We start from the raw sequence: 17,120 nt of genomic DNA on the forward strand, positions 1-17,120 counted from the left end.
GAATTACTCAAAAGAGCCTGAACTCCCTACACCCCTTACTATGAGATAAGCGGCAAACTGCTGACAATTCAAACTCAATGACATCAGATGTTCTCAAACAACCTCTGAACCACGCCTCCCTCTACCAGCGATGGAGGTGGGCTTCCCAAGACAAAAACTGTCTAGCCAACTGGCAAATGGGTGCTGGACTGTTGCACTAAGCAAGGTCACGGAAGCAACAACGCCTTTGATAATATAAGAAAGGTGGTACTGGAATATTGTGCATGCTAGGCTGAGTGTCATTTCAGTCAAAAAGGAGGAGGGAGGATTACTTACAAGAATTCCACCTGGGATCCACACTACTAAATCAAGAGGTAGCCTACTAGGTTGGCAGGGGAAATCTGTTTAACAAACTCTCACACACTCATTTATGTATGGCGTGGTTCATCATCAATTCCTTTCCCAGTTAACTAAAGTGCACACAGGGTGGGCTCAACCCTAATTTTGGGGGGAGCACTTAGATTTACTTCAGGAATACTTTATTCAGACCCAGAAAATAGGAAAATGTTCAAATCCCTCTGGTTGTCCCCCTTAGAAGGCTGTATAATCTATGGGTATCTTGGGACAGGATAAGAGAACAGAAGGTTGGATGTATAAGGAACATCATTGCCTCCTACATCCATGGGTCAACATATTTCAGCTAGTAATGACTAAAGAGGTCATCCAGCTTTCATCAGGACCTTCCAGGTCCCCAGTGGTATACTTGGATTCGCATGTGAATTACACCAAATTCATACCATGCATACACATACATATTCACCTAAATTATTGCATCTTCAATTGTCAGGTACTTCCAGGTTTTAAAGCAGAGAAGAATTTTAAATGACTTACCATAGTTGGGGGTTCACCACACCCATATGTGCTGCGGATAGTGACTGTTTTCTTTCTGTAGAAAATGATCCATTCTGATGTACACCCCACCACATTCCTTTGTGGTCCACATGTAACTGTACAGCCATTACAAAACAGCCCCTCTTGCCTTCCACCTGCCAACCTAGGAGGCTACCTCCGCTTTGGCTGATTTACCAGAGGTGATAAATGTTATCCCTCTTATAAGCATCCCGTTGACCAGCCAGCTACCCACTTTCAGTGATCTTTGTGGTCGGTTCGGGGCCCCACATGTTCTTGCCATTTGCAGAAAGACTGTGATCCTCCTTTTGAAGATTGTAATCCTTCTTTTGAACTACAGTGCATATTTCAGGCTTCTAATCGGTATCTATTTATGTGCCTTGTTATTTCAATAGCCTTAATGCATTGCATTTCTACTTTGTTGTTTTTGTACCAGGTGTTTATTCCATTCTTTGTAAAAGCTGAAGTGACAAATGACAAGGCAAATGACTGATCGCAAACAGTACATTTCCCAACATTATGAGTTGCATTTGAAGCAGTTGCTCTCTGTTGGTTATTCTAGCCAGCACTAATTGAAACATCCCAATCCTCACTTTCTAAAACAAAATATATAGGCTCTGAACAAAGATGTATTTTACCTGGTATATACTTATGTTTGAGAAGCTGCTTGTATGCAGTAATGATAAGGAAAGAGATGGTTACCATCTGTTATATCCTACATCATTGGAGAATCTGGAGTGGAAGGGTGATAAAACACAGTTCCAGCATGTGCGTTAGATAGATGAATGTATATTGATTCCAGCTGAAACTCCGTGGTTTTAGGGACTCTTCTGTAATGAAGAGGAAAGATCTGGACTCTAGCAGACTAGGGACAGCAAAGCGCTCAGAGAAAACACCTAGAAAAGGTTTTCCAGAAGGTTAGAAGAGCAAAGGCAATATGAATTCTATAGAGAACTACAAGTCCCGATACTGGAACTGGACCTGACTTTTAAAAATATTCTTCTACCTTGGACAATACTCATGGATTCAACTAAAGAAACTGTTTCACATGTCACCAATGGTATTAGAATTCACAAATTATGTCACTTATGACTACCAATGAACATCTGGTAGCAGGAGTGGCACCCTCGGAAGAGATTTCATCTTCTTGTTATGTGGACTGTAGGGGAATGAACAAAATTAAGAAAGGAATGCAGCACAAAGCATTGGAAGTGGCTTTGGGAAACAAAAAAAATAGATCTGGTCCTCTCATTTCATTTTTTGCCTACTATGCCATCTCAGTTTAGGACCAGCCATATGCAAAATACAAATGAGCATTGGTTCTCATCCAAGAGGAACTGACCAGCTCAAACTGCCAGGCCAGATCCACTCAGAACCGCAAGGCGTGTAATTCTAGACCAGTTTCAGCCTGCTTTTTCTTCATACACTGTACAGTGCGCATGCTTGGAAACAAAAACACTGAATTTGGGTGTAGCCAAAAGGGTGAGTGTTTACAGTGTGCAAGACGGCCAGAATGGTGCTCTTATTCACCAAATTAACACATCATTTAAGTGTGTAGTGGAACGTCGAGGAGCGATGGCTAGAATGCTAGAACTTGATATTATTGTGCTTGGGGCACTGGTGTGATACATTAAAAAGGTGAACGGTAAGAGCTGCTTTACTAAAATGGGGAGAGCAGAGTTCCTAGGTAAAGACCATTTGTGTTGTCTAGTCAAGCTATGACAAAGGTGATACTGACCTCCAGGTTTTGAGGGGATCCTAGTAAAAGTGCATTGTTTAAATAGCACTGTGCATGACTTGGTTCACTTGAGGGACATGGGGAAAGCTGGAAATCATGACAACTCCCATTTCTCACTTCATTTGATATTAGTGACAGAGGGTGTTCATACAATCTGATAATTAGAATGTGTCCACAAGTTAGGATCTCTGTTTTAGAAGGGTTAAGTTTAACACGGTTACTCACTATTTTTATTCAACAGCTTGGACTAATTTAGATTCCAGTTTTAGGGTGTTGTCTGTTAGCATAGTTCTGCCACTGTGGGCTAAAGGACTTGCTGGAGTCCAGTAAAGGGATATTGCTCATGCAAATATTTTACAACTAACAAACTTTTTCACGACTTTTTTTTAAACCTTTATTTTTGGTTTTCAGATAACAACATACAGCAGTTAGAGAAACACTGTACATAATACATGGTACTTCGTGATGGTAGGGACTTGTCTTTAGCCAATGCACACACTGAAGTACTCTCTACAGCATCCCTGTTTGCAAAGCAATACACCTAATATGGAGGCTCCCCACACGAGCACCTCTGCCCTTAACTAAGTCCTCTGGTTGGGTTTGTGCCATCATCTGTGCTTGAATTCGAGCAGTCACTATTCACGGATTCCCTATCTGGGTATAGAAATTTATCACAGATGTTCCTCCACCTTTTCGTCTCGTCTGCTCAGCCTGATGTGTACCTCCTCTGCCAGTGCCCATTCTTGGACATCCCTGTACCATAGCTCTGCTGACGGGGCTCCCTGTCCCATCGTGTGACGGTTACTCTGCGACAGGCCAGTACTAACGGCAGCTGTAGGAATTTATAGACCATCTTGCAGCCCTTTGGTTTCATAACATGGGCCAGTAGGCAGTGCAACTGTGTGCAGTCTATTCGTATACGTGTAGTCCTGTTTAAATCAGTCACTACCTGTTCCCAGTAGTCCTGCACAGCCTGACATAGCCAGACTGAGTACAATAAGTCTGCACCAGTGGCAATGCAGCCCGGACAACTATCCTGCTGTGTGGGTATCATGCATTGCAGGTTCTTGGCGGTCAGGTAAGTACTGAGGCGGAAGTTGTAGTGTACCAACTTAAAGCGAGTGTTACTAGACACTGTATGTGTAAGTCTGCAGATATTTGTCCACTCAGTCTTCCAGTGGAGACGCTAGATCAGATTCCCATGCAGCACACACGCAGATCAGGAGTCCTGTTGCATCGTTTCTCTTTGTCCTGTACAGGACGACCTGACCCACAATTCAGTAAGACATCCAATGTGTGCATGGTTTATGGTATATCTGGGTAGGTAAACCAAGTCACTTTGGATACCTCTGGGAGCCCTGGATAGTGCAAGTACTCCGCTGGTCATAGTGCAAAATTTCACTGGCTTGCTCATATATGATAAAGTACTCATAAGGGTATAGGTCCCCCCCCCCAAACCTGAAAGAACATATTGTTCATCATAATACTTATCGGCATCAGTATCCATATCCATATCCATATCAGGAGTTCTCTGTGAAACAGAGCTCTCTTCAGAGTCCTTTCAACAAAGCTGTGCCATATTTTCACTGTCTGACAGACAAGATATGGCCAGTCCCTGCTACAACAGCACCTTCCATTAGTATCATTGGTAGTTGGTCCACGACGATCAAACCTGCCTTGCTTCTCCCAGTTGTCCTCATCATCAAACCATTTTGCTGCATGGTGTGTAAGTGTGTGGCACAATATAGATCTAATCTCGGCACCTCCAGGCCTCTGTCTTCGTACTGTTTGGTCCATGTGGACAAGGCCACTCTACTACGGCGACCCAATGAAATAAGTATGGAATTTAGCCGTTTAAAGACCTGCTGTGGGATGGGGAAAAGCATGTTCTATAATGTGTACAGACATCTAGGAAGCAAAACTATTTGGCTAGAGCCAGCCTACCCAAAGATAGCAGCAACATGTTCCAGAAGGCTACTGACTTCTGTAAAGCATCTAGGACCCGTTCTATGTTGAGCTGTAGCTACTATCTAACTCAGTGTGGGCCACCTGCATCCCTAGGTATCAAAAGTGCTCCAATTTCCAGTATAGTCCCAGGGAGTTGGGGGATCGGCGATCCAGCGGTGTACCAGCCAGGGGAAATAGCCAAGCTTTATTAGTGTTGAGTCCAGAGAGGTCCCCTAACTCTTCTAGGAGTTGCAAGAGTATGGGTAGTGCCACTTGTGGAGAGGCAATATAAAATAACACATTGTCTGCAAATAGGGATATTATATGGCGAGTGGTACCCAGTCTTGAAGTCTACGGCAAACCTATATTGCCACTGGCTCCATGCTGATTGCAAAAAGAAGAGGGGAGGGGGGTGACCCTGCTGCGTCCAACATTCCAATACCCATGCTTCTGATCAAGTTCGACCCACGAGCGCACTCACAGTGGGGCCAGCATAAAGCAGCTGTACCCGTTCCGACACTGGGGACAAATTACCATAACCCTGAGGAGGTAGCCCCAGTCCACCATGTCGGAGGCTTTTTCTAGGTCTTTGGAGACAAGTGCCAGCTCTTCGTCACTCGACTCCACTTCTTGTAAGATGTGAGCAAGTTGTTGTAGGTTCATGTCGGTGTTCCACCCTGGGATAAACATGAACTGATCCACATGCACCAGTTGAGATGTGAGGTGCCAGTCGGTTAGCTAGCAGTTTGAAAAGTATTTTTACATCCACATTGATCATGGTGAGTGGTTGGATCCGTTGCCACCTGGTTTAGGGAACATGCATATTTCCTCCACCCTCATAGTAGGGGTAGGGCCCCACTTTCAAGTGTCTCCAGAAGATTCTGTGTGACTGTTGCCGAGAATGCCTGGTAAAACTCGGGAGGGAAGCCATCATTACCTGGTGCCCATGAAAGCATGCTCAATGCCAAATCGCAATTCCTCTAGTTTGATCAGGGCATCCAGCTCTTCAGCAGCCGGTTGTGCAAGTAGGGGGCAGCACAACCCCTCCGGAAATCAGACACATATGGACAATGTTATGTCTGGGTCCGCTGTGTATACACACCGTAGGTGCTGCTTTAATACCCCCAACTATCCCTGCCCTGGTAGTGGCCCTGGTGCCTTCTTTCGATATCAGGTGTGTGATTAATGGTGGCATGTGCTCCCTTCATAGTATCCATGCGTACAGTCAACCTGATATATTACCCCACCCCCAATGTAGTCTCTGCCTATATTGTTTAAGTGTGTATTTATCCAGCCTGTCCCATATACCTGCTATCCATGTTTGTACTGTCAGCTCCCTGTGGCTTGCGTCGGCATATGCTAGTTACCCTTCTGCATTGAGGTTAGTGGTGCTTCCTCGCTGTCTAATTCCGGCCAGAGTTGTCTTCACACTCCACAGGTTAAGGTCATACATTTGCCCCTTAACACTGCTTTTAGAGCCTTCCATTCTGTAGCCCTACTATTTGTGGTCCCACAGTGATTTGCCATGTCTGTCAGCATATGCGAAAGTGCCTTCCTTCTGATTGGGTCCTCTAGTATGTCAGCCGACATCCTCCAGGACCTAGCGTCCCATGCTGGTTCTCCGCATAGCACGCACAACCCACTGGGGTATGATCCAATAGGAAACGTGCCATATGTGTCACTGTTATGTCATCCACTTGTGGGAATTCTGCTACAAGTATCTTGTCTAGTCTGCTGTAGGTGTGATGTGTAGCGCAGAGGCAGGTATAAACCTGATGTGTTGGTTGGTTCAGCCACCAAATACCTTTGTTGCCCATGTTTTGCATTGCCCTGAGCAGTGCTATTGCCAGTGGTTTAGTGCCCACTTTTGGTGGTGCTCTATCCAAGTCGGGGTCTAGTATGCAGTTGCAGTCACGTAGCCACAAAAGCGGTGTGTCTATATCATGCACTAATAAGTCCTGGATGTTGTGGAAGAATGTGGGGTCATCGTTATTCAGGATGTAGGTATTCAATATTGTTAGGTCTCATCCATCTAAGGTTCCAGCCAGAGGACAAACCGCCCTCCCAGATGTGCTTCCATGTACGTGAGGGAGAAAGGGAATCCCCATGTGATCCAGATCAAAGTGCCCCTGGCATGGGTAGAGTGGGAAGAGTGATAAACTTGTCCACAACACTTTTTTTTTACAAGGTGTGCAGCACCCGCTTTGTCGAGGTAGGTTTCCTGTAAGCAGGCCATGGAGGTTTGGTGTAATTTTAGGAAGGTGAGGTCTCTGTGCCACTTGGTTATGTTTCTAGCCCTCTGATTTTTCACGTCAGGAGTTTCAGATTAGCCCCCATCATGATGCATGTTGAAGTGCCATGAAATCTTCCCTCCCCACCTTCTGACAGCCTCCCTTTACTGCTGTAAACTTCGTAACAAACAAAAACTGCTTAACAAATCCCCTCCCACTGACAAGCATAGTTCAACCATGCAACTATCAGTGCCCACCCCACGCATGTGCCAGGACTTGCACAGCTACCCATACAATCCAACAGGGACTGGTTAACTCAATTAAACATACTACATCCCGTCACCCACCTAGGTGTAAGGTGAGGATGTATATATTTGTCCTGGGGCCTTATCCAACAACAAACTCTCTTTTCCAGCCTATTACCAGTTTACTTATTGATCACAAACAGGTGGACTGTTCTAGGTTTCCCAGCTTCCACTGGACACGCTGGACATTTGCTTCCCACATCCCCCCCCCCCCCCCAATATTCATTCAGCAAATTTAACATCATACCATTTGAGTTTTTAAGATTGTCCGCTCTCTCATTTATCACTGCTCTCCACCACAGATGCAGCCAGTGTGTCCAGCGCAAAGTCCAGGGAGGGACTCATGGCCCCAGACTCTGCTCCTCCATCAGCCGATGGCTTCATGTTCACATCTTGCACGCTCTCCCACGCTTCCCTCACACTGAGCTGTATGGTACCATCCTGCCACACCATGACCTTCCGTTGTGCCAGCTGGGTGGTGCTGAGATTGTCGCTAGGTGTAGTGCTTCGTCACGATTCTCCTCCAACTCATGCTCCCCATTTGCTCTTTTGGCTTGGTCCGGCATGTGGTGATATAGCCTAAACTTGAATTTCCAGCCATCCCCACACCTCTCCTGGATTGTCAAAAAAGTGGGCCTTCCCGTGAGCTATGACCTTCAGTTTCGCCCGGTACAGGAGCATATATTGAAGTTGGAGCACCCTCAGCTTTTGTTTGACTGCGACAAAGGACTTGTGCTGTTCCTGCAGCTGCTTGGTGTAATCCAGGTATATTGTTATTTTGCTGTTGCCAAATGCTGGGACTAACAGCTCGTGGGCCGCCCGAAGGATGCTGTCCCCGTCACCATAGTTAAGGATTATGGCTCTCAGTAAGCGCCCCAGAGGAGGTGGGGGCACCAATGCTATGTGCGCTCTACGAATACTTCGAAAAGCCCTGTTGGTTTGAGTTCAGAGTGCACCCACTCCTCAAGAAAGTTTTCAGTAGAGACCCCCTCCACTCACTCTGGGAACCCCAGGACTCGTATGTTGCTGCACCAGTAACGGCCCCTCGCTTCTTCTGCTCGCCTTTCCAAATCCTTCATAACTGCGATCATCTAGGCCATTTGACGTTTGAGGGCGGCCACCTCCCCCTACAATAACGCAATTCTACCCTCAGCAGCCATGACTTTGTCTGCGACTTTGCAGATCTGCCCGCAGCAATTGACATTGATTGACACTGTTTCAATCTTGTGTTCTACGGTTGCTCTGGATCCCTGGATTGCTGCCAATAGTTTGGCCCAGGAGGGCTTAGAGTCTTCTGAGGTGCTCCCTTCACCGTTCCGGCCCATCTGTCTTGTTATTCTTTGGGTGGCATGGTGCGGTGTGGTAATATGGGTTATGGTTTTTGTCAGGTTTGTGGCCTGATCTGTCCTTACCTGTGTTTCACAGCCTCCCCCCCAACTCCAAGCAATAGCTTCCCTGGCAGATGGCGGGAGGGGAAGAACGCAGTTGGGCCTCATACAGAGGGGGCCACACCAATGCCACTTTTGGGGCTCCAGGGCACCGGACTGATGTTTCCTCCTCCTTTCCTCAGAGGCCTGTAGCTGCCAGTGTTGGGATCCACTTCATGGTTCGGGCTCAGTAAGGGCACAACCGCTGCTAATGCCCTGATCTGGGTGGTCGCTTCAGGATCTCTGGTCAGTCCAGCCCCAACTCCTGCACTTTTCAAGGTCCTTCGCCAGCAGGGCCCCACAGCGGCTGTTAGGCTTCCCTTATGTGGCCCTGGGGGTTTGGGGTGGGGGTGATACCCACTGCTCCTCCATGTGCTGTGGCTTGCTCGTCACAGCATGTTTAGAGGGGGGCTAGCGGTTGTATCACACTGGCAGTTCACTGCTTCAAATGGGGCCTTGCCCTCTCTGGTGACTCGCCCAGGCAGAGAGGCAGCACTGACAGTCTTCCAGGGAGGGTCCACCCTGCCTTGCCCAGAACCCAACAGGCTATTAATGCTCCTGCTGTGGGGATGTCCCAGGGCCAGAGAGCCAACGCAGGATGACATCCGTGGCCCCGTCCCTTGATTTCACCTCTCCGGACTTCTGCTCTTCTCCAGCCGCAGCTCCTATGCCACAGAGCCGACCCCAGGCGTGTCAATGGTTGTACGGTGCAGCACACAGTTACTCCTACCAGCTGTGGGAGTTAATTGCTCAATTCTCACTCGGGTCTGTGGTGCGGCCCTTGTCGCCCCCGGCAGATTGTTTATACTGCGGTTGCCCCTCACTTCCGCTGTCTGGGTGTCGATGCCTTTTACTGGTAGGGCCCTAGGACGACATTCTTCTTGAATTTAGATGCAGGAATTTGTGGAATTAAGGAGGATTACTGTGGACAGCTGGCCAGGAGCTCGGGACTTACGTCCCATCCACCATGTTGCCTGTCCACGTCCCAACTTTTTCACTATTTTAAGTTACAACCAAACGTCAGCTAAAGGAGCTTGAGCTGACCGACATGTTGGCCATGTTAATATGCTTCGGGCCCAGTGCTTGATTTGTGAAACAGAGTGCTGGTGCCCCAAAGATGTAGTCAGAAGCCTTCGGCTGATGTAAGTAACGTCTGTATGCCTAATATCAAGGCTGGTAGTCTTAAATTCCCCTCAAGCCTCTTTAATCCACTACCAGACACTCCCTGCCCTTTTATCTCAATCTAGCAGGTTACTGCTTTCTCCCTTTGTGACAGCTGGCTGTCTTTCTCTGTGTGTTTTCCCTCTCTTGCGCTAGGTAAATACCTGAAGGGGAAGAATAAGTGACAGTCCCCAAAAATAAATGCTGGTTGCAACCACTGGCTCAAATTAAGCCCTGGTCAGGGAACAATGCGATGTCTTCAGTACACAAATGAAGCTAAAATCAAACCAAAATTTTGTATGCGATTTTTACTTGTTCACATAAATAATATTAGCTAAGACAATGACTGTAAAATGTCTCTTTTTTTATACAAACATGGCACCAGGGAAAAATAAAAATTACTACGTACTCATTCTGCAATCTAGCTTACTAAAAAGGGTAAACAATTGACCTGCATTAATTTTTTGGGGTGATGCAACTAAATTTGCATTTCTTCCACTCAGTAAAAACATATAAAGGACAAGCAATACAAACCTTTAGGGCGTCGCTCACATTTCAGTAATATAAAAATAAAAAGACTACCCGGTTAACTTAAGTTGCAATCAGTACATCGAAAGAAAATATTACTCAATAACGTAAATTGTTATAAGACAATGCTCCCCAACTGCCAATAATGTGTAAAATCGCCATTTTCTGCAGGGTTTAGAGAGATATTAAAATTAATTGGTTGGTAACACAGCAGGGTGACATTTATGATGAACAGTAACTGTATGCATGTCCATCATCTGAATTTCATATTTTTCAGTACTGTCATGATCAAGAGTGTCTAGTGTACATTTGTGTAGAGTCTGTTCTTTATGAAGACTACATTGGGCAGATGCTGTCGAATGCCAGGATAATTCTGAATATGGCAAAACCACCGAGAGACATTTTCATATTTCTCCTTCTCTTGAATAGAAAGGTCAGCCTAAAGGGGAGAAAAAGAAATGCCATGTAATTATAAAATATTCACGGATGGTTACAATTTTAGAGACTTAAATCTAAAAGTACTATACACTGGTGACTCTTACATTTCACAAATACTATTTATCTTCATGTATTTTAACCCAGTAGGCAAACAGAATTCTCAATAATATTATTCGTATGATGCCGAGTTTAGTTGTCCTAATACCAACATAAATGCTACATCTTTCCACCTCTTAATGCAACACACGTTGGCTATCAGTCTGTTAGTGTAAAGAACACACAGGATCATATACGACATCTAAATTATCGACACTGTCGAGCATACATTAGCTAAATTTATATAAACGGGCCTACAATAAATTAGACATGGAAAACGGAGGCGTGTTGCTTAATCTGGTGAGAACAAAAAGAATAAGACTTTAGGTACAACAAGTATTACGGTTAGGACTCTAGTGTGGGCCTCCCTGGTTCTTCTTCCGTTTCTCTTTTTAGCAAAACTTGGCTTCTTTGGGGCAGTATTTCTTTACTCTAAAGTACTGCCTGCTATACAATTTGGGTGGGAGGGGTGTGAAGCAAAGGGATTTACTGCAGTTTTATCTGAGAACTTGATCGTAATTCCATTCTGCTATTCTGGCTAATGCTATCCTCTAACAGGTGCCAGGGAGCCCTTGGGGAATGGGATTTTACTGATACCCACTTCCACTGAAGAGAGTGAATTATTTGGAATGTTGAAAGTGTTTAAAACAATTCGGTGGACGTAGTGGCATTGATGCGAGTCAGGTACTGTTGTTTTTCCTTCATATTTCATTTGCAGCCCAGTTTTGTTTGAGTTTATTTATTTTTTTTTAGCACAGAGTTTGACTTTGTGCTTGGCTATGCGATTCTTGGAGGTGACCCACAGAGTGAGCACACCAGAGGCCTCCTATACTCTTAGAGGCTTCTGATGTTTTTCAGATAGAACCTTTTTGTACATAGCTCGGCCTTTGATTTAGACAAGGCTCTTTATATCAATCGAAATATGTTCTTCTTAGAGGCAATCAAACACAATTGCTGCCTTTTCTCCCCCATTTTCTTTTAGGACAGTGCTTCCCAAACTTTTTAGATCCACAACCTACTTTTTAGAATGGCAAAAGTTCAGGACCCACTTAGCTTTAATCGACATGAGTCAGGCGATTTTATTTAATGTAATTAAAGCATTGTGTGGCAGTGCACTGTCATTTACAGACAAAAACTTTATACTGAAATAACCACTAATATTTACCTGGACAGTTTTACTGGTAAAAATGATAGTGTGTGAAAAATGATGGCGTTTGGAAATCTGAGTTCAGTAAATATTTACCATTTGTGCATAACCAAATAGTGTTGATTTATTTTGATCATCTTAAAATCTTTGCTTCCTTCACACTTCATAATTAGAAACAAAATGCTTCATTTTTGCTTTCCTAATTGCTGAATGTGCACAGCGCATTTACAGTTATTTGCATTTTGTTGTGTGTTACAAAAAACGATATCCTAAAGCCTTTCCTTTCACACATTCTGTACCCCAGAACGACTGTACAATAGTTCACTTTACTTTACTTTCTTTGACTTCAAAGTGAGAGCAGTTTGTAAACACCAATAGCCATGTTAACAAAACTAGGCAGCAATTTGTTAGAACACATAACCTGGCATGTAACCTCTCTCTTTGATACACAGCAAATGGGACAAGAGAAATACAGTTTAAATACATCTTTAGTTAGGGCTTGGACTTTCATGAACTACGAAAATCGGCTTGTGACCCACAGTTTGGGGAACACAATTTTAGGGATAATGCAGTAAAGACAGCCCTGTTCATCTTCGTGCAGTTCTCTTCCTCATTTATTCACAGGGTAAATTACGTTTGTGTACACTTAAAGCCACATCTGGAACTGAAGTGGCCACATTGCATTGCTGGTTTTGAAATTACCACTACTGGTCGCTTCAGAGTAGCAGAATCGGAGCTGATGCACTGATTAGGGAGGTCGGCAGGCCTACAGCGGTGAGTTGCCCAATATCTACATTGCTCACCCTAAGGCAGTGGTCTCCAATCGTCATGCCGAGCAGCACCCTCGCCACCCACAAGGTCTAACAGTGGATGTTATATAACTTCTCTCTCTCTCACTCTCTGAACTGCGAATAGTAGTGCAGGCTTTGGTAAGAGAAGCGGTACAAAACCTAAAGGAAGCAGCACAAGCTCAAGAGCAAAGTAGCTATAGCAGTGCAAACGTTTCCTCAAACAAAATAGTTACCAATAATCAGAGCTTCTCCCGCACTCAGCACAGAGTACATGGGCAGCACAACATAGCACAAGCAGCAGCAATGCATGCCCATGTCACAGAAACAAGAGGCATAGATCAGGCAGTAGTTAGTGATAGTGAGGAGCAGAGGCCTACAGTGGAAATACTCAAACCCCAAAGAGGTTCACAGGCAGGTTTAGGGGCAGGGGCCTGTTACAAGAGTTTCAAGTCACCTATTAAGAGAGAGACTTCAGTTTGCAATCACATATTAACTGATAGCTCATACGAACACTTAGCTGGCCCTCTTCTTAACACAGCCAGTCCCTGCTGTGTTTCATGACCATCAGTGAAAACCAAAATAGCACCAATAGCTGGACCCAGCTGACAGAAACAGATATATGGGTGCCTCTCATCGCAGATACGCGTTCCAGTGTAAAGTGATTCTCAAAGGCCTCAAATACAAGGTCTCTGAGCTGCACTGCAAAAAGCAGGACAGTCTGCTTTCCACTAATACATTCCCTATGCCTGTCTCGCACGCACACTACACTATTCGTACCATTTTGTTGCTATTTTGTTCTAAAATTTTCTGACAGACATGTCTCTCAATTTGTGGGGAGACCATACCAAAAGTAAATATACATGTCTGGTATATACGCACTATTCAGACCCTTGGCACTCAACGCAAAAGTGTCAGCTTACTGACTGACAAGTTTATCTGTGAGGGTGGTAGAAGGAAAATGCCATTTCTTTTACATCATCAAGAAAAAAACCCAGGCACCGTAATTTCTCTTGGCCAGCCAATCACCACGAAGTATGTGTGCCATTTAAGATTTATTAGGATGTATGTAATTAAGAAGTATTAAATGTTCATAGTATCTCTAGGTGCCTGTTAATGGTATCAGTCAAAAATCTGACAGGGTAACAGGTTCAGGGATTCTGCCACGATTCACTGATACATCATCACCTAACTACCTGTATAGGCAAAACCCCAAAAAGTGTTAATTCCAAACTCACACACAAACGATATTTGTGTGTTTAAAAAAAAAACAGCATTTTGGTTAATCTGACTGACGATATTCTTCCAGAGTATGCATCAATAAATAGCAATCAAATTAAAAAAACACAAATGATTTTGTAGCAAAAGCACGAACATGGCTTTGGGAGCACGGCACAGAGCACCGCAGTATTTAAAGGGTAATTTAACATTTTGCTAATCTGACCAAACCGTGAAGAATGGTCTCCAATTCTACATGTTTAAAACTATGAAATCATGCTAAGATTAAGAACGTTCCATAGAAGAAAACCGAAGAGATTTTATATTAATTCAAGTGCCCCTTGATCATCGTAGAATAACTAATTACGAACATTGTGTATTACAAGGTCATTAGCTAACATAATAAAACTCACCATTATGGAATGCAGTCCGTAATACATAAGAATATCAGCCAATGTGAATCGCATTCCAACGAAGTACACCTTATCTTCAAGATACAAGTTAAGATCCTAAAAGAAAGCAAAGCTTTGTGAGTGGTCACTTATTGAACAGATTAACTATGGGAAATGTAAGATGATGTGATAAACCATTTTATTTAGTCAATTAGACTAACTAATCTGCATAGCGTCTACAGCTCTGCTAAAAATTTATTACAAGGCATTACATGCCTATACATCTGTGAAGTGCATGTCGGCCATAAAAAACAGACTTAAGGCATGGCCTGTAGACATTTGCTACTCATTTGTTACCCAAAGCAAAGTCTGTTGCTTTTGCAATTCGGTTTGAAAGAAAACATATTGTCTGCTTCCAAGTATGCATAGGGCATCCACATTCGGTGCATACTGGTAAGCAGAACATCCACATTCAGGACATCCACATCCCCATGCACACTGGGAAGCAGAAAAATAACACCAAACAAAGGAAACAAACTAGGGGACACAGCTGCTCTACAAGAATCCATGAATGCCCTGAAAGGAGTCATAATGACCAACATGGTTTACAACTTAAAACCTCAAGTCTAAAGCACATAGGTTTTCAGCCTCCCTCCCCATAACTCTGCATTTTAGAAGCTCCATGTACATGACGACTTGTTTCCTTTCCCACAACTACCACCCACTAAGTGCTTTAAAGGTCCACATGCCATCTTACATTGTGTGCAACGGTAACACCCTCTTGCTGGATACATGGTTTCTTTTTCAAAACACAGCTTGCGTCTTTCATGCACATATTGCAGGATAAAGTCTATATGCTCAACCAAACTACTAAGAGGAGAGGCAGAGAATACCCAAGAGTGCCTTTCGTCCACCCCAGTACAAACCATTGTACTTCTATTTTATCTTACATCTCTTTTCTTAAAATTACTTTCTTAAATTAGGCAGAAAAGGCATGTCCTAACAATTAGGGAAAGGACACTCTTCTGGGTGCAGGTCAGAAGTCACATATTTTAATTGCACGGGCAGTCTAAAATAAAATGAATGCTTCTTCATTTTCACAACAGTAAAGACATGAATAGGTTATACACATTGACCCAGCTTTTTTGTAATACGTACAGAGGTGGAATTTTACATTAGTGTAGATTTCAAAGATATCAACAATGACTCAAATCCTAAATGTCATGTTTAGTCTTCTACTTTTACAACCTTCGAACTTCAAAGTGTGCCTCCCTTGAACATTTATGCAACTTAAGTTAATGCATGTTATGGCAATGCTTGATAGGGAAGTCATACTGCAAATGTCCCTGTTGTATAGAGTGTATTGTCACTGATCTTTATGTGCTACGGTTCATGGTGTGTTAGTGTTTGTCTGCTCTGATCCACTTTAGGATTTACTGTGGTTTCAGGCATTAATGGCTATTAACTATTGAGGTTTTTGTGTTGTGGATCGTAAATGTAAACGCTGGGGCTTTTTGCAATAATTGCTCTGGTGCCCGTTACCATATGCTCTTAGATGCTCAGTGGCAGCAAAATCTTTTCTGTGTGATCATATTTGGAGAGGTCTGTTGGCAAATCCAGGTGGCAGTGAGAAAATGTTCCTGTATTTTTAATTTCTGCCGAGCACCGGTTATAGATCTTCAATATTGTCCGATTTGTGTCAGTGCTGGTTGGTTTGTAATAACTTGTTGGATTGAGCCAGTGATTAGTTGCATGCCTCGTGCCCTTTAATACAAGCATACATACGGGTAATTGACTAGAATATCAAAGATTCTTTTTTTCTGCACTGTGGGGTGAAGCATGCCCCTAGTACTGCTTCTTCTTCCGATCTGGAGGACTTCTAAAGCTTGTTGTTTATGCTGTTCCATCTTCATTAGGACTGTCAAAAACAATCAAGTAATTAGGCTAGACATAGCGGGCCCATTTCAGGCCAGGCCTAGTTAAATTAGAAAAAAAGAGGGAGATTGGGCTTCTCAATTTAACTTTAGTTTGTGGCCACTAAAGGGTTTCAAATTTAGAAGGGAGGTAGAAAGGACTGAAATCTGGACAAATAAAAACATTAAGCAAGCAGCAATATAAAGCAAGAAATTTGCTTTTCATAACTTAAGGTAGGAATTACAAGTTACTCTAATGACACTTCTCAGGTGGCCTCTAGTCAGTCTTCTGGCATATATATAAGCTGTACTGGATTTGGGGCACCAGACAGGTACATACTTTGAACAGTTCGGCCCACGAAGAGCAAAAAGACTTGGTGGGTACGAAAAAAGGAGATGGCTTGGTTGAGCAATCTGTTCTGAAGAATATTGTGAATGTTTAGTGAGCTGTACCAGATGCATCATGTAATAGTGTGCCCATGAATTTATCTTGGAAGCCCATCAAAATATATTAATTAGCCAGGCTTAAGTAATGAAACTATAAAAAAAACAAAAACAAATGAAAAAAAAAAAAAAAACTCTACCTTGCAATCTCAGCCGCATTACAGTTCATGGTCATCGACCCTAGGGAAACCAGGCTCCCAGTCATGTTTAAGGAGGCACTAATCTGTATTTACCCACATTTATTTTATTTGTGAGCTAAAAATTATTCTTTTTTTTTAAATCTATTTATTTTAATAATTTCCATGTAAATACATAATCCAACCAAGGCAATACAGTCTCTTACTTCATAAATTATTATCTGTGTATAATTGTTAAGAGTATTCAATGCCACATTAATACGCTTACCATGTTTCTTTGGACACACCGTACATAGAAAATGACGCACTGTGAACAATGTGG

General features: G+C 43.5%; 1 protein-coding gene across 1 annotated transcript in view; it reads right to left on the minus strand.

The window, feature by feature from the left end:
• Positions 1-9,990: 9,990 nt before the first annotated feature.
• Positions 9,991-17,120, minus strand: part of EEF1E1 (eukaryotic translation elongation factor 1 epsilon 1) — a 32,652-nt gene continuing 25,522 nt past the window's right edge. The window contains exons 3-4 of the mRNA XM_069217164.1: positions 14,326-14,421; positions 9,991-10,664 (exon numbers count right to left, since the gene is read on the minus strand). Of these exons, the coding sequence (XP_069073265.1) occupies positions 10,524-10,664; positions 14,326-14,421 (237 nt within the window). The 3' untranslated portion in view covers positions 9,991-10,523. The remainder of the gene's footprint in view (positions 10,665-14,325; positions 14,422-17,120) is intronic.

This window comes from Pleurodeles waltl, chromosome 2_1 (genome assembly GCF_031143425.1).
Source record: "Pleurodeles waltl isolate 20211129_DDA chromosome 2_1, aPleWal1.hap1.20221129, whole genome shotgun sequence".
Lineage (NCBI taxonomy): Eukaryota > Metazoa > Chordata > Amphibia > Caudata > Salamandridae > Pleurodeles > Pleurodeles waltl.